This window comes from Myxine glutinosa, chromosome 6, assembly GCF_964187855.1.
Source record: "Myxine glutinosa chromosome 6, kmMyxGlut1.1, whole genome shotgun sequence".
In the NCBI taxonomy this organism is placed as follows: domain Eukaryota; kingdom Metazoa; phylum Chordata; class Myxini; order Myxiniformes; family Myxinidae; genus Myxine; species Myxine glutinosa.
The window spans coordinates 176,986,850-177,005,763 of NC_136266.1; the positions used below are offsets into that span (position 1 = coordinate 176,986,850).

Below are 18,914 nucleotides of genomic sequence, written 5' to 3' on the forward strand. Positions count from 1 at the left end.
GAGTAGCTCGCAAATTCGTGTAGTTTAATTCCAAAATAAGTGGCATACATTACATTGCTGCCACCGAATCTTAATTAGGCCCAGAGTGTTTCAGGTGAGCCATGGTGTGTGTGTGCATTGAACTTTTTTTGGTGGGGTGGGGGTAGGGAGAGGGGCTACTGTGTTCTTCCTGTGCCTTTGAGGCGGTTGTTTAAAAAAAGTTGTATCAATTCAGTTGCCTTGTGCTACCAGTATTCCTCCAGGAGGTTTGGAGGCGGGAGAGCATCAACCGTTAAAGGAAGCTGTTGGGCAACATTGGTGAATGTGGGACGTGAGCTACGTGTGCCTGCATGTCAAGAAAGACCTGTCGATCCCACCCATCACTTCTTTTCCAAAGCAGTACAAGCGAAGCAAACGCTCTTAACTTCTCACTGTCCGGTCGCTGGTTACCCTGCGCTCGCGAAGCGAAAGGTAGGGTTAAGCATTCGGGTACGTACGTAACGTACATACGTCCGTGTCTGCATTTCAGTAAAGTAAAGTGTGTGCCGTGTCAGCATTTTAAAAATTCATTTTCTCGGCAACCGTTGGTCCGATTGACAAGAAATTTTCACCATAGGAGGGACTCCTCCTGTGGAATATTTTAGTGAATATTATGACGTCACATGTCATGTGGTACGGGCGCCATCTTGGAAAAAAACAAAAAAAATTGCACCTATATATCGCCAAAAACCGCTGCACAGAAGTAATTGAGACAGGTCTCATTGCAAAGAACTCCCCATGCGGAATAACATTTGTGAATGATGACGTCATAGGTGCCGCCGTTATGGCGTCATAATTCGACAAGTAAAAAACTTAATCCGATCAGGATGAAATTTCTTGAGCATCTTCTCGGTGATAGATAGATATCTCACACCACTTTATCTCACATAAATTGATGCAAAAATAAAATTATAATGACGTCTTAGGTCACGTGGTTCAGCCGCCATATTGTTTTGAGTGAAAAGCCTGAAAAACCACTAAGATCCAATTTTCTCCAAAACGACTGAACAGATCGAGGCCAAACTTTGCAGGCAGAATCGCATACCTGTGACAAACAAAAAGGTCGGAGCATGATGTCATGCATCACATGGTTTCGGAGTTATGACGTTTTTAAGCATAAACTTTTAAAACCTAGCTCCTCCCTCATTTTTGATCCTATCGAGGGGAAACTTCACAGATGTGTTCAGCATATCAGTCTACTAAAATTACCTTTTGGAATTTGCGATAGGTGACGTGGTTTGGCAGTTATAAATAATTAAACGAAAATATTTTAACATTTTAAACTCTTGAACCGCTTCATTGATCGACGTGAAACTTTATATTATAGTAGAGGTCATAAAGTTTAACAAGTGTGCAAAATTTCAAGATTATTGGATGTACGGTCTGAAAGCTAGAAGTTGTTATTGCCTGAAGAAGAAGTGTCCTCTAGAGTGGGCATGGAATTAATGATCACACTGCACATCAGGAGCAGGCAAAGTACGGAGCGACCTCACGGGGTCATTTTGACCCAAAATAAAATTCTGATTTCAGATTTGTCAATCACTGAGGTAAAATAACACATGACCAAAACAGATTTGGCGAAATTCCGACAATTTTTGACGAAAATATAACATCTGTGTCTGCATTTCAGTAAAGTAAAATATGTGCCATGTCAGCATTTTAAAAATTGAAACGTGGCTCATTGTAAATAATTCCATATGGGGAAGGTGTTGTTAATGATGACGTCATTGGTGCCATAATTATGACGTCATATTTCGACGGGGACAACGTTTAGTCTGATCAGTTTGAAATTTATTGAGCATGACAATTATTTATTGAGAATACAACATGATATTATTGAGAACACAACGATTATTTAGAGAATATAAATTTATGATGTCATCGCTCACGTGGTCTGGCAGCCATATTGGATCAAAAAAAAAGGAACGTTCAAAAATAGAAGAGTTGGCTCACACCAAGTTGACTGCGCAGGGTAAGTATTCTAGGAATAACATCTAGTTTACTACTGCGTTTCACTTCCAAATGATTGGCATGCTCACGTGATGCAAGACCCTGCCTGTGAAGCACCAGAGCGCAGAATCCAAAGCAGTCTAGGCAGTTGAAAGACGACCACACCACCTCTGATCTATTCTGTGAGCCCCTGCAGACAGGTTTTACTTATAAAGGCAACTGGAGACAAAACAATACAGTGATGTAGGTTTTTTCGAGCAAATCACGCCCACTCACATTGTGGAATTCCCACATACGCACGATCAGGCTTACAACTTACAAATAAGTGTTTGACATTCATTCAAGACACAATACTCGAGCTACGCCCACGCGTGCATGTCCCCATAGGTTTTCATTGCAGCTTTGCGATCAGTTGGTGCCCGTCTGGATTTTGACTTGACAATACACGACGCCGTGGGCGAGCTTTCTTTCTTCTCGGACTAATAATCGGCAATCAGACAGAGAGGGAATCCATCGCACGCAGGTACGTTTGTATATTCTCTTGAGTTTATATGACCTTTACAGTGTTCTTCGCGTGGCCTTCACCTTCCCGTTGTTTCGTGTCAATTAGACGAAAAGCAGCTGTTGTTTCTCTGAACGAGTTAAATAAGTTTTCTGGACGAGCTGAATAAGTGTTCTTAACGAGATAAATACGTTTCTGAACGAGATAAATAACTTTCTGAATGACCTAAATAAGTTTCTGAATAAGTTTTCTGAACGAGCTAAATAAGTTTATGTAGAGCTAAATGTTTTCTGAACAGTTAAATAAGTTTATGAACGAGCTAAATACGTTTTCTGAACAAGCTGAATACGTTTTCTGAACAAGCTGAATACGTTTAATGAACAAGCTGAATAAGTTTATGAACGAGCTAAATAAGTTTTCTGAACAAGCTGGATAAGTTTAATGAACAAGCTGAATAAGTTTATGAACGAGCTAAATAAGTTTTCTGAACAAGCTGGATAAGTTTTCTGAACAAGCTGAATACGTTTAATGAACAAGCTGAATAAGTTTTCTGAACGAGCTAAATAAGTTTATGAAGAGCTAAATGTTTTCTGAACAGTTAAATAAGTTTATGAATGAGCTAAATACGTTTTCTGAACAAGCTGAATATGTTTTCTGAACAAGCTGAATACGTTTAATGAACAAGCTGAATACGTTTATGAACGAGCTAAATACGTTTTCTGAACAAGCTGGATAAGTTTTCTGAACAAGCTGAATACCTTTTCTGAATGAGCTAAATACTTTTATGAACGAGCTAAATAAGTTTTCTGAACAAGCTGAATAAGCTTTCTGAACAAGCTCTATATGTTTTCTGAATGAGCTAAATACGTTTATGAACGAGCTAAATTAGTTTATGAACAAGCTGAATACGTTTTCTTAACAAGCTGAATAAGTTTTCTGAACGAGCTGAATAAGTTTTCTTAACAAGCTGAATAAGTTTTCTAAACAAGCTGAATACGTTTTCTGAATGAGCTAAATAAGTTGATGAACAAGCTAAATAAGTTTTCTGAGCGAGCTAAATAAGTTTTCTGAACAAGCTGAATACGTTTTCTGAACAAGCTGAATATGTTTTCTGAACAAGCTGAATACGTTTAATGAACAAGCTGAATGCGTTTATGAACGAGCTAAATAAGTTTTCTGAACAAGCTGAATAAGCTTTCTGAACAAGCTCTATATGTTTTCTGAATGAGCTAAATACGTTTATGAACGAGCTAAATTAGTTTATGAATGAGCTAAATAAGTTTATGAACAAGCTGAATACGTTTTCTTAACAAGCTGAATAAGTTTTCTGAACGAGCTGAATAAGTTTTCTTAACAAGCTGAATACGTTTTCTGAATGAGCTAAATAAGTTGATGAACAAGCTGAATACGTTTTCTAAACAAGCTGAATACGTTTTCTGAACAAGCTGAATACGTTTTCTGAACGAGCTGAATACGTTTTCTGAACGAGCTGAATACGTTTTCTGAACGAGCTGAATACGTTTTCTGAATGAGCTAAATAAGTTGATGAACGAGCTGAATACGTTTTCTGAACGAGCTCAATAAGTTTATGAACGAGCTCAATAAGTTTATGAACGAGCTAAATAAGTTTTCTGAACGAGCTGACTAAGTTTTCTGAACGAGCTAAATACGTTTTCTGAACAAGCTGAATACGTTTTCTGAACAAGCTGAATAAGTTTATGAACGAGCTGAATACGTTTTCTGAATAAGATTCCTGAACGAGCTAAATACGTTTTCTGAACAAGCTGAATAAGTTTATGAACGAGCTAAATACGTTTTCTGAACAAGCTGAATAAGTTTATGAACAAGCTGAATAAGTTTATGAACGAGCTGAATACGTTTTCTGAATGAGCTAAATAAGTTTATGAACGAGCTAAATAAGTTTTCTGAATGAGCTCAATAAGTTTATGAACGAACTAAATAAGTTTTCTGAACGAGCTAAATAAGTTTTCTGAACGAGCTGAATAAGTTTTCTGAACGAGCTGAATAAGTTTTCTGAACAAGCTGAATACGTTTTCTGAATAAGATTCCTGAACGAGCTAAATAAATTTTCTGAACGAGATAATCACAGTTGTCAAAACACAACTGCAATTGGTTAAAAAAAATTATTGCTAATTATATATATATATATATATATCGTCAAATACTGAAAGTGCTGGCAGGATAGCCGAGGGATACGCACTTTCACCTTTAAACTGTCCAGCCTGGGTTTGTATCCCGACTCAGCTATAAACTGTCATCCTGTTGTTTCACAGGCAGTGTGATTCATCAATGTGTCCCATCTCTCGGGTAAAGCCGGGCGTCTTGTCTACCGGCATTTAGTTGAGTTGGTGGACGTTAAAGATCCCACGGTGTGTTTAGCGAAGAGTAGGCAAGCCATCACCGGCACCCTGACCACATTGCTGCCATAGCTACAGCTGGGAAGGCACGGACGAACCACACATTGTAATCCTTACCATGCATCTGCTGCGAGGGCTTCAACGTTCTGTAACAGAGTATGGTATAACTGTACACCAGATTCGCAATAGATTGAAAAATAAACGTGTTTTAAACGCTCGCGTGTTTCGGACAGTGAGCAAACGTTCTTCCCAAGGGGATAATTATGTACAATTCCCTCGAAATTACAGACACGTTAAACAAGCCTTGGCATATCTTGTATGACTTGTAATAGCCCCAAGCTTCCATAGGGATCGCGCTATGCCATACGTGTTTGAAGCACACTCGCACACTCTCACACTCTGTTACACACACACGAATGAGTGCGCTGCACATCGGTTTGGTAATAGCTAATGATGATGATTGTGACCATCTCTTTCCGATGACTTTAAGAACGACCCTCGTAGCTCAGAGCCAAAAAAAGTTTATAAAGTAAAAAAAACACCTAATATTCCAAGCGGATTTTACAATTGTAATTTTTAGTTTGTTTCTCCTAAATAACCTCATGGAGAGGGTCCTGGTGGTCGACCGTTTGTACGTCCGTCCGTCCGTACGTTAACATTTCATTAAAACATCTTCGCAAACTACCTGACCGATACAGACCAAATTTGGTACAATGCATCACGACAGTAAAGTCTCCTTTGATTGTGCTCCTCACCCGGATGCGCCCCCTTATAAATGAGGATAAAGGGGATAATGGGGATAATGGGGATAATGTTTTGCCCCAAATATTGGTACTTCATTCAAACCGCCAGACAGATCCAACAAAACCCGCCACATGGCATCGGGACCATGCCCTAACCTTAAGTTGTGCTCCTCATGGATGCACATTCCCTGGAAAGGGGGCCACGGGCCCGAGCGACACCACAAATCCCTCGTTTTCACTAAAACGTCTCCACAACTACCTGAGCGATACGGACCAAATTTGGTACAATACATCAGGACAGTAGTCTCATGGGTTTGTGCTCCACATCCGGATCCGCCCATTTAAAGGGGGGGGGGGGGTAAAAGTGTGGTTTCACCTCAAATTCAGGTAATTTATTTTAAAATCTTAGAAACCGTGGGGATATAACTGTCAGTCCCCCACAAAACGTAAGTAAACCCTATGCTCTCTGCCGAGTTCTGTTCTAGTTCTAAAAAAAATTTTCATCAATGAATTGTAAAAGCCAGAAGGCAACTTTTGCTGGGTATTATCATCACTAGATTGTAATGTGATGGCGCTGTTAACTATGAGCTGCCTAGTCTGCGTTCAATTCCAAACTGATTATAAACTGTTGGATTGGTGAGTTGCAGGCAAGGTGTTACATCATAAAATGTCACGTCCCTCAGATGGAATTCAAGCCAGGTGTCCCATCTGCTAACATTAGTTGGTGGACATAAGTTTTTTTTCTGTAGTGTTTTCATGTTAATGTCATGTTGTGTACATCGCTCCTGTCCTATTCCATCTCCAGGCGCTGCATGACGTCATCGCCGGGCAACGAAGGGGGCCCGGCAATGATGCGCGCTGAAAGGGAGTACTCAGTTTTCACTCCGGTTTCTTGTTTTCTTTCTCTCTCTTTCTTTTCTTGTTTGTTTGTTTGTCCGGGCGATATCTCAGCCATCCTTTGAGCTAGGAGGCTGAAATTTGGGCACAATAGTGAGCACATGCTTTGGCAAAAAAAACAGTATTTTTTTGTTTTTTGATTAATCAATTAATTGATTAGTTACTTAATTATTGTCGATTAATTAAGTACTTATTTATTTCATTTCTCATCTAAGCAACATCTCGGGCACCTTTTGAGTTAGGAAGCTGATATTTGGACTCAACAATGACCAAGTGATTTGGCTGTAAGTGGTATTTTTGATTTATTGATCAATCAATTAATCGATTAATTATTTAATTATTTGACTACTGACTTGATTATTTTATTTTTTTAAGTTACAGATTCGGATGAAACGGTGGTGGTTTAGGTATTCTCATAGCCAATTGATTACTAATTTAATTATCTCATGGTTATTATTTATTTATTTTCATTATTAATAACTTTTTTTTTTTCTTTCTCATCTGGGCAACCTCTTTTTTTTTTTTTTTTTTTTTTTTTTTTGGTATACAAGATCGAGGCTCGTGAAAGAACGAACATTAATCACACAGAAAGACAAACCGACACATAAAACATATAACATCGGGAGCAGTAGACAAGATGGGGAGAGAGGGGGAAGGACACAAACACAACATTTGAGAGCAGGGACCGAGAGACATGGAGACATCGAGAGATCTGTGAGAGGGAGAGGGCTTTGGGGGGGGGGCATGGAAAGGGGGGGGGGGGGCGGTGGGAGAGGTATAAAACATATGGACACTGCCAGGACTTCCAGGAAAGAAGTTGGAATTTCAAACAAGGTGGATCTGGGGTGAATTAGCGGGGGTAGAAAAGATCAAGGTGTTGGATGGGGGAAGATAAGAGATGGTGGTGAACAGCTGTTTTAAAGACCTGGAGGGAGGAGTGGGATTGAAGGGAGAGAGGGAGTTTGTTCCAGAGGCGGGAGAAAAGACGAATGAAAGAGTGAAGGTGAGCAGAGAGCCGAGATTTCGGCAGTTTAACCATCAGAGGGTTGCTGGCAGATCTTGTGCGACCTGTAGGAATATTTGCGGGACAGAGCACAGAGAGAGCTGGGGGTGCAAGGCCAGAGAGGAGTCGATAGAAGACAGAAAGACCACCTACCTGCCTGCGGTGAGTGAGTGAAAGGCCCTCAGAGATAGCTTCATCGCGGGAGATTCCAATAATTCTGAAAGCTTTGGTTTCAACAGCGTGAAGCCGAGCTAGGTGTGAGGCAGGAGCACCGGCCCATAGGGGAGATCAGTATTCCATTGAGCTGTGGATGAAAGCCTTGTATGTGGTGAGGAGCTCAGGTGTGCCTAGGAAGGACTTCGAACGACAGAGGATGTCCAGTCGGCGACTGGCTTTGGAGGCCAGCTTGGAAATGTGGTTTTCCCAAGAAAGATCATGGCAGATAGTGAGACCCAAAAGCTTGAGTGACAGAACTTCTTGGAGAGGATTGTTGAGAAAGTAGATGGGAGGGTTGTCCAGTCGATCTTTTCGGAGAGACATAGAAAGAGTGTAAGATTTGTCAGGATTGAAAGACATGTTCCACTTGTTTGACCAGTCTGTGATTTTGTCCAAGTCTTCAGAGAGTGAGGAGGCTGCAGACTGCCGATCTGAGGGAAGAGGAATGGAGCCGCAGAGAGTGGAGTCATCAGCAAAGAGATAGAGAGGATTTTCCAGAGAGTTGGAGAGATCATTGATAAAGACCAGAAAAAGCACAGGGCCCAGAACACTGCCTTGGGGAACTCCAGCCTGAACAGGAAGGGGAGATGAGAGAAATCCATTCAGGGCCACACGTTGACTACGACCAGAGAGGAAGTCCGCAAGCCATGCATGGAGATTTCCATGGATACCATAGGAGGAGAGTTTGGTGAGCAGAGCTGGGTGCCAGACCGTATCGAAGGCACGTGATATGTCAAGGGAGACGGCACTGATTTCCTGTTTGGCATTGAGGACCTCCATCCATTGTTGAGACAGCAGAAGCAGCATGTCCAGAGTAGAGTGACCTGGCCTGAAACCAAATTGATGATCAGAGATCAAGCCATTGGAGAAGAGGAAAGATTTCATATCCGAAGCAATGATGGAATCCATGACTTTGCTGATAATTGGGAGCAGACTGATTGGTCTGTAGTTGCAAGGATCTGTTTTTGCACCTTTTTTGTGTAAAGCGGTAATTTTTGCTGATTTCCAGGATGCTGGCAGATGACCTTGAGCAAAAGAGAGGGTGAAAAGAACAGAGAGAGGGTGAGATAGAGTGGCAGAGCAGGATTTTAGGACCCGTGGGCTGATGCCGTCTGGTCCAGTTGCAGAATCAGAGTCGAGGTTAGACAAAAACTCCTCCACCTTGTCAGGAGAGAAGGACACAGAGTCCAGGAGCAGTTGGTTTCGACTGGGAAAGGTGGGGACAGAGAGAGATGGGTTTGGGACTAAAGATTTTTTTTTTTTTTTTTTTGTATACAAGATCGAGGCTCGTGAAAGAGCGAACATTAATCACACAAAGACAAACAGACACATAAAACAAATAACATCGGGAGCGGTAGACAAGATGGGGAGAGAGGGGGAAGGACACAAACACAACATTTGAGAGCAGGGACCGAGAGACATGGAGACATTTTGCGGCAAACACAGAGTTGAAGCATTCGGCTTTGTCGCGTGCGATGTCAACTGTGTGGCCATTTGAGGTAAGGGAGGGGCTGGAGGTGGAACAAACACCAGAAACGGATTTGACCAGACGCCACCAGGATTTGGAGGAAGGAGACAGGTTTGAGAGTTCATTCTTGAGTGTGGAGAGATAGTGCTTCCTGGCACTCCTGAGGGTAGACACACACTTGTTCCGAGCTTGGTGGAAGGAACTGAGATTGCCTTCAGTTGGATTAGCCTTCCAAGAGGCAAAGGCAAGTTGTTTCAGGGCAACTGCCTCACCACAAGATTCAGTGTACCATGGACGGGAGGAAGGGTAAGACAACTGAAGACGAGATGGGATAAATCTGTGCATGAGAAAGAGCAGTTTGCTTTGGAAGAATTCCCAGGAAGAATTGATGTCAGAGGCAGTGGAGATGGGAGACCAATCCAGATGATTGATGGCTGCTTGAAGACCGTCCCAGTCGGCCTGAGTGAAATGCCAGACTCGTCGACGCTGAGGAGTCTCTCTGAGAATGGCCAGAGAGATGTCCACTTTGACAAGCACATGATCAGAAGAACCGATTGGAGCAGAAGAAGAGCAGCAGACATTAGCAGGGAAGTTTGTCATAACCAAGTCTAGAAGAGAAGATACTCCATTGGCTGAGATCCGGGTCAGGAAATTGACAGATTGTGTCAATCCCAGTGAGTCACAGAAGTCCTTTGCTGAGGTGCCATGACTGGTGAGAGAGGAACCCACACCCAACCAGCTGGCATGATGACAGTTGAAGTCACCACATATGAGGAAGAGAGAGTTGGGATGAGTGGATAGAAGTTGGTCCATGTTGTCAGACAGTGAAATGTAAATGGAGTCGTCACTGTTTGGAGGACGGTACAGAACACATATGAACAAAAGGTGGGAGCGGAGAGGAAGCCCTCACCAGAGGTACTCCTGGGGGTGAGGAGGAGAGAGGGCAGTGCAAGGAGAGTGAGGAAGAGAGTTTTTGATAAAGATAGCCACCCCACCACCAGGACGAGGTTCAGGTCTATCATACCAGAGGAGGGAGTAACCAGGAAGAGATATTAAGGAATCAGAGACATCTTGAAGGAGGAAAGTCTCTGTTAAGCAGATAAAGTCTGGATTGTCAGAAGCAACCTGTTTGGAGAGATCAGTCAGGTTTGAGCGAAGGCCCCGGATGTTTGAGGTCCATACCGTTAATGAAGAGAGATGGGGAGCATCGGGTACAGGACAGGGGAGGGGAGGAGCAGGGTAAGATGAAGGATGAGAGGGGGAGGTAGGGAGAGCAGTTGTTAGTGTGTCAGCGATTGCAGAAGAGTTCCAAGAAAGGGAAGGATGAGGAGGATGAAAGGTTTGATTGTGAAGGGATGAGGCACAGTGAGGGGTTGTTTGAGGGGGGGCAGAGGAAGGTAGAAGGTTGGGGGGGGGTGGAGGTATGCGATAGAAGGGAGATTAAGTGGGGAGGAGGCAGCTTTGAGGAGGAGGGGGGAGGAGGGAGAATTGGAGATGAATGGTATGCGGGGAGATTTGAAAGGGAGGGGTTGGGGGGGAGTTTTGAAGGGGAGGAGTGAGGGGGGAGTTTAGGAGGGCAGGGGCAAGGGGGGAGTTTAGGAGTGGAGAGGCAAGTGGGGAGTTTAGGAGTGTAGGGGCAAGGGGGGATTTGGAGGGGAGGGGCAAGGGGGGAGTTTAGGAGGGGAAGGGTAAGGAGGGAGTTCAGGAGTGGAGGGGCAAGGGGGGAGTTTAGGAGTGGAGGGGCAAGGGGGGAGTTTAGGAGTGTAGGTGCAAGGGGGGTGATTTGGAGGCGAGGGGCAAGAGGGGAGTTTCGAAAGTGGTTGATTAATGAAAGACGAACATTGATAACAAATTGGGTTTGTTGTGATTTTCAAGTTAGCAATCCGATTCAGAACGATGGAGGAGGGATGGAATGAATGTGAATTTAGACCATGTAGTGAGGGAGACGTATCAGAGATGGAATTTCTTTTTTTTGACGTGGAGTGAGATGGAGAGGAATTTGAAAAAAGCCTTTTAAATAGGAAGAAAAACAGCGTGTTGTAATATACCACTGAATAAAACACTGAAGGGGAAAGGTTAAACATATTTAAATAATATTGAAACAGAACCGTAAACAATCTTATATGCACAAAATACCAATGGGGGGAGAGCCGAGAGGGACCACCACGAGTCACGTGGACAGGGCAAAAGGTGGATGGCAAGGAGATAATGGGGGCGGGGCGAACAGCACACCTGGACAGAAAGTACAGGATGAGAGAAAGCACACGTGGAGAAAGGAAAAATAAATGTTTTTGGTTATTTATTTTTTTTATTTTTTTTTGGGGGGGGGGGGGTGGGGGTATTTTACATAAACGTATTTAAAACGTTAGACAAAGAGTATTATGTTCGGGGTAGAAGGGAAAAAACTAAGAGCCAAGCAAAACACGATGGAGGGGCCTTAAGTAAACAAACACCGATGGGAGTACAAGGCCGCCCACGCGGAGCAATTTTGAGTGGGGAAGCTTATATTTGGACATGATAGCGACCTATATGGCTATATAGTGATGTGGCTATAAATAATATTTTTGATTTATTGATTAATCAATTAATTATTTATTGACTAATCAATTAATCAATTGATTATTTAACTTTTGATTAATTCATTTTATTAATTTTCAAAAAGTTAGCTTCGGATGAAACACTGGTGGTTGAGGTATGCTATTAGCCAATTGATTCATTAATTATTTTACGAATATTATTTATTGATTTTAATTTATCAATTAATCAATCAATTATATTGGGCACCTCCTCCTCCCAATACCGTCTCTGTATGCCCGGCTGGAGGATATTTACTTATTTGGCATGGGGGCATTGTACTTTGAATGTATCTGTACTTGTAAGTTTTTTTCCAACTGTTATGAATTTGGAGAGTTTGGTTGTCCTTGCCAAATGACTGAGCCATTTCACTGCTTTTCCTGTGGATTTCCTATCTTGGAGCCAGAAGTTTGCTTCTGAAAGATTCATTGTATCCATGTGTGCAGCTTACTGGCTCTTCATTGAGCAACAAATATATTCTGGTGAGAATGTCAGTCATCCGACAAACATATCTGCTCTGCTGGAAGAACTGGCGTTCATTTGTCCATTCTCCGGTAAGCTACAATGCATTTCGCTTGAACTACATTATTACCTCCGCCAAAGGTTGATGGAGGATATGTTTTCACCCCTGTCTGTTTGTTACTCGGCCAAAAAATATTTTTTGACAAGTATGTTGAACACTCCGGTTTATGTGTGTGTTTGTGTGTGTGTTTATCTGTCCGCCTCCTTATACTTGCCTCCAGGTCACAATTTTAAACTGATCTTCACAAAACTTCACCAAATGGTAGAGTTGGTGGTCCGACAGAATCCTATTTATTTTTGGCGTTAAAACGTCAACATAAGCCAAAGGTCAACAACATTTTCAAAGTTCTAAAATCCTCAATTTTTATCTGATTGACTTGAAATTTGAATAGGATTTGCATATCAGCTTAGTGAAACCAACCACCAACTATTTTTGAGGTCATGATAGGTCACAAAGTCAACATAGGCTTAATTTCTAAAATTGTCAATTTTCATCCGATTAACTTCAACTTTGAAGACTATTTGCATATCAGGTCACTGAATTCAACCACCAATTATTTTTGAGGCCAAAAGGATGCTCTACTGAGTGCCATTCTACTTTGTTCTCTTTTGCCAAGTGTCGCTATATGAGTGATTTTTCATCTGTTTGTTTGTTTGTTTGTGAACAGGATATCTCAAAATGTTGTGGACGGATTCAGACGAAATTTGGTGGAGGGGTTGGGTATTTGACAAGGATGAAATGATTAGATTTTGGTGAAGATCCTGGTCAGGATACAGATACGAGGATTTTTTCATTTTTATAAATGATTCTTTACCATTGAGAGATGGGGCCAAACATGATATATAACACAATATCTCAAAAAGTTATGGATGGATTAAAACAAACCTTGGTAGATAAATTGGTTGGGTGACAAGAACAAGCCGATTAGATTTTGGTTCAGGTCCGAATCCAGATCCGGCCTATCAGTGGGATACAATACATAAATTATTTAGCCTGGCGGAGGTATGCTCTCTACCGAATGCTGTTCTAGTTTTACATTTGTAATGACCTTTATTAGTCCCCTACTGGTGTACACCGGAGGGGACTATAGGTTTGCACGCCGTCCCTCCGTCAGTCCGTCCCTCCGTCAGTCCGTCAATCCGTCAGTCCGTCAGTCCGTCAGTCCGTCAGTCCGTCAGTCTGTCAGTCCGTCACGCAAAGAACAGTTTTCCGGACTTTTTTTCTAAACGCTTACTACTAATGATTTCAAACTTGGCACATGGTTTCCTCATGATAAGTTACAGATCAAGTTCGAACTTCACGAGGTTTCGATCATTTTTGACAAAGTTATGGCACTTTGAACTTTGGGAATTCTGATAATTCTGATGATCCTTAACTCAGTGACATTTTAAGTTTTAATTAACTTTGAAAAATTTTTCTCTGCAATAATAGGACCGATTGAGATCAAATTTTCACCGTAGGGGTGACTCAGTCTGTAGAATATTTTAATGGGAATTACGACGTCACAGGTCACGTGGTTCGGCCGCCATATTGTTTTTCGTGAAAACACGAAAACCCCTTTTTCTCTGCAACGGCTGAACAGATCGAGGCCAAACTTTGCAGGTAGAATCGCATACCCATGACGAACAAAAAAGTCAACGAGCATGACGTCATGCATCACATGGTTTCAGAGTTATGACGTTTTTAAGCATGGACCTTTAAAACCGAGCCCCTCCCTCATTTTTGATCCAATCGAGGGGAAACTTCACAGATCTGTTCAGCATATCAGTCTACTAAAATATCATTTTGGAATTTGCGATAGGGCACGTGGTTTGGCAGATATAAATAATTAAACGAAAAAAAAAAAATTTGATATCTCTTGAATCGCGAGTACCTCAGACCGTGAGTTGGTAATTATATAATTCACACAGTGCAATACGTGCAGGCCACTCCACGGAGCGACCTTGCGGGCTTATCAACAAGGTGAGGCGTGACACACATGTGTCTCAGCATACCTCAGATCAAGTTTGAAAACCAGCATCAACCATGCATAAATTTGCATATTCGGACATTTTTGACAAAGTTATGGCACTTTGAACTTTGGTAGGGGACATGTATTGCAGCGCAATACTCAGAATGCTTGTTATACTTGTGCCCCACTTGCCATGAGGGGATAAAAACTTGTTAAAGTAAATTAAAGTATGAATAAGAGCAGGAGACAGGTCATTCGAAGAAACAGGAGCAATTCCATGGAAAGAGATCATGAAAATAAAAATAAAAACTTTGAAGGAATATATTTGAAAGTAACTGAGGCAAAATGGCTGCATTCTGATCATATTTGTGTGAATAGAAAACCGGTTTAGCAACTATGTTGGGCGAGTTGAAGCCTGGGAAGATATTTTGCGGCAATCCAGCAATAATTGTGTTGGAAATCTAAACAGACTCAGTGTCATGATGGGTCGAGCATCCACTCTGAGTCTGGAAGGTCAGCGGTTCGAACCCGACCTTGGCTGAGTCACAACAGACGTTAATAAATATCTCCCCCTTACCCACCCCGCCCTCCCCCCAGCCCACCCCGGAGTGGGATGACAGTCATCTCTTGAGGTTATTGTTCAGACCTCTGCTGATTTGTGGGGACCCCTCCAACCCCTCCAACCCCTCCAACCCACACCCCCCCACCCCCCCCCCCTCCGGGAGTACCCTGATCAGAAATTGAAATAAAAAAGACCGAACAATATCCTGTTAATCATCGAGTAGAAGTGCTCTATCATGTTTTAGAGCAATCAGTTGGTAAATAAGGGACGAGTAGGGATCTGAAGTTTGGGGGTTAACCCCCCTGGAAGCCTCTATGATCTGAAATAAAAAAAATTGAAGCCTGAGCGATTGTGCGGGCTACTGTGTTGTATCCTTGTGTCATGTTTCAGAACAATGTGCCAGGTGACAAGGGAGGAATACCAAAATAGCAAAAAGTTAACGGACGGACAGACAGACAGATGGACGGACGGATGACTGTACGGACAGACACCCGGACATCACGGCCCATTTTATAAGTTCATTTGTTCGAGAATCTCGATGAGATGACCTAAAAATGGTACATGCTGCATCCTTGCATAATTCTCAGCATTTAAAAAGGATAGAGCACCGATAAACAACCATATGGTGGCAACCATTGTAGAGGATACATGGGCCTAACGGCCTCCTCCTGTGTTGAAGTTCCTTGTATAGGAACTCGTGGTATTATTGCAATAGCAGAGTTTACAATAGTTGTTGTTGTTGTTGTTGTTTAGCCCCGGACAGTTCTCTTGAACAGGTCTGCAGCACGGAGACAGCTGATCAATCTCGCAGGAGCGACCCAGAGATACCCCGCATCTAGGATGGGGTTTTCTCCCCGCATCTAGGATTTTGGGGGGTTTGCAGGCATGTGTTGCATTTCAAAGTGTGTCGCACCTTGTTTAGGGTTAAGTGGGTTTTCTAGTTTTCTAACACGAGTTGATGCATGTTAAATATCCCACATCCCACGGTGCCTTTCGCAAAGAGAGGATGAGTTGTCACCAGCACCTCTAAAAAATCAGGCGCGGCCCATTTTTAGGTCTAGCCATACAGTTCGTGAAAGATTTGGACAAAGTTTCCAATTTTTTTTTTTTTTTGTGTGTATGTAAGATCGAGGCTCGTGTAAGAGCTAACATTGATCACAAAAAGACAAACTGGCACATAAAACATAAAACATGATAAAGGGAGCAGGAGAACAAGATGGAGAGCAGGGACATCGGGAGATCTGTGGGAGGGAGAGGGCTTGGGGGAAGGAGGCATGGGAAAGGGGGTGGGGGGCGGTGGCCGATTCTTGGTCGCTCTTGGAGAGAAGCAAATGGGCACAGAATTGGCAAAAGCATGTAATTGACTACAAGAAGCCATGCAATAACATCCCACACTTCTGCATCATAAAACATGCAACTGCACAAAATTGACAAAAAATAACTGGCGGAATGAAAGATGCAGTGGAGAGATTGAGCACACAACTTTGATGCTCCATCATATAGGAGGAGCAATTCAAATTGCAGATGTCAAAATGCATCGAGGTATCTTTCAGTGACTAGCAGGGACCCACGGAACTGACCCCCCCCCCCCTCTCTCCCCAACCTTTTTTGGATGGTGTATAGGCAACGAATCGCTGTATCGCATGCTCCTGAAAGATAAGGTTTTAGCAATGTAAATGTAGGGCTTGGCGATTGTGAATATGACAGGTTCGACGATGTGTTCGGCCTAAACTGCATGGAAATCAAAATGCCAGTAGGTTAAGTCAGTCTTTTTACTAATGACGTCGTTGTGGGTGGAGTCAGGCCAGCTGTCTAACCAATGGGCAGAAAGAGAGAAACAGATGGACAGAGTAAAGTAGGAAAAGCAACAATAAACCACGTAAAAATATACATAAGACCAAAAGGAGCTGATACTCTAGGTTTCCTGCCTTTTGGGTGGTATGATGAATAGATCTGAGTATTATGAAAGCTAAATCTTGAATTGTTTTCAAATATCGCACGGACAATCCAGGTTACCAAGACGGTGGCCATGGCAACATAATTCAGCCAATCACCCCCGTGATCTAGTCAGGTTGAGATAAGGTCATGACGAATCGATAGATATCTGTAATATGAAAGTGAACTGTTCAACTGTTTTTAGGTCATGTCATCTCAATTCTCAAAGAGATCAACTTATAAAATGGGTTGTGATGTCCAGATGTCTGTCTGTCTTGTCTGTCTGTCCATCAGTCCCCCTACACTTTGGATCCGTACTTGTCCCTTATTTTCCAACCAATTGCCCTGAAACCCAATACAACCCTTCTACTTGATGCCCCGCACAATTTCTCATGCTTCGATTTTTAGCTCACCTGGAACGAAGTTCAGGGGAGATTGATTATGCGATGGCGCGTCGTCAGTCCGTCCGTCTGTCGGTAAACACTTGCAACCTCTTCTCCGAAACCGCTGAAGGGATTGTGACCAAACTTGGCACAAATTATATTTGTTTTGTTGTGATTAAAGTTTGTTCACGGCATTAAAAAGATCGTGGTCTGAGGGGGTTTACCCGTAGATCCAGGTTTGACCTCCCCCCACCCCCCGCCCCCCCAAAATAAATATTTGCTTTATTGAAACTACACACACGATTTTGATGAAATTTGACCACAACCTTCACCACCCATGATGTACCAAAGTTTGTTCACGCCACTAAGAAAATCGAAGTCTAAGGGGGTCTACGGGGAGGGTGGGAGGGGTAAAAGTGGGTCCAGGTTTGACCCCCCAAAATAAATGTTTGCTTTTTTCTCAGAAACTACACACACGATTTTGATGAAACTTGACCACGACCTTCACCACCCGTGATGTACCAAAGTTTGTTCACGGTATTAAAAAAAATCTGCCCCTTTGGAGGTTGCCCCCCAAAATAGGTATTTTCTTTTTTGTTTTTGTTTGTTTAAAGTCTTATGATTATGTGAGTACAATTCCACATGCTGCGCTGTCTTCTCGCAACCATTGAAATTGCTTTAAAATACCCTGAGTTGGTGAAGTATACTGTTTATTCTACCAGGTGAGCGCCAGGGGTATTGCCCCTATGTTTCGATTTCGGATCATGGGGTTTCCCGGGGGGTTACCCTGTATAACTTTGGATCCCTAATTGCTCTGAAACCCGATACAGCCCTTCTGCTGTGGTCAGCAGGATCACTCAGTCTTAGATGTTACGATTTTGTATTGGGGAGCCTCCCATGGGATCAGCGAGGCTCCCAGGGGTATCCTCCCAAATCAGCAGATGTCTGAACTTTAACCTGAAGGGATGGCCGTCAGCCCACTCGGGGCTATTTTTGAAATATTCCGTACCATACACAAAACTACATGGACAGATGATCAATCGATTGGTTGGTCGGGCAGAGCTCATTTTAATGTCCCCGTCTCTGACCTGCATATAAATAGCTCGGGGTAGAAGAAAGCCATCATCATCACAAACAAATGCACAAGATGTCACACGATTCATGCTGAAAAATTTTCTTGCCAATAGATCAAAGCTCAACACCAGGTCACACTGCTGGTGTTGCAATACTGTTCGGTACGGGAAAGTGGCAACAACCAGAAATCCATAAGCTTGAATACCAAAACCAGGAGACTACTTACTATCCAGAAAATGTTTTCTGGCATCTTTTTTTCATTTTAATTTTGTTCAACACTTTTGTAAGTCTTTGTCGGGAATTATTTCAAAAAATAAAAGGCATTCCAATGGGAGGGAACTGCAGTCCCCTATTAGCAGACATTTTCCTTCTTTTTGTGAGTTTTCATTTGGCAGGAACGTCATTATATATAGAGGGCCTGTGTATTGATTTGTTGTGCTGGTGGACTCCCATGTACATTGTGTGGTAGCAAGTTCAACAGGCCAACTTTGGAGGCCAACTTTGAAATGTGGCTTGCCCAAGAGAAATCATGGCTGAGAGTGAGACCCAAGAGTTTGAGTAACCAAGTGATTGACCAGTTTGTGATATATATTTTTTTCAAGGTCTGAGGAGAGGAAAGAGCTGGCTGCGTCTGTCAGAAGGATGAGGGATGTCATGGCAGAGGGTGGGGTCATTGTCAAAGTGATAGAGGATTTTCCAGAGAGTCGGACAAATCATTGATGAAGATGAGGCATAAG

General features: G+C 42.6%; 1 protein-coding gene across 1 annotated transcript in view; it reads left to right on the top strand.

Moving 5' to 3' along the window:
* Nucleotides 1-2,312: 2,312 nt before the first annotated feature.
* The window catches only part of LOC137429501 (uncharacterized), a 278,822-nt gene continuing 262,220 nt past the window's right edge, over nucleotides 2,313-18,914 (top strand). Inside the window, exons 1-2 of the mRNA XM_078781105.1 lie at nucleotides 2,313-2,491; nucleotides 12,196-12,303. Coding sequence (XP_078637231.1) covers nucleotides 12,238-12,303 — 66 coding nt within the window. The 5' untranslated portion in view covers nucleotides 2,313-2,491; nucleotides 12,196-12,237. The remainder of the gene's footprint in view (nucleotides 2,492-12,195; nucleotides 12,304-18,914) is intronic.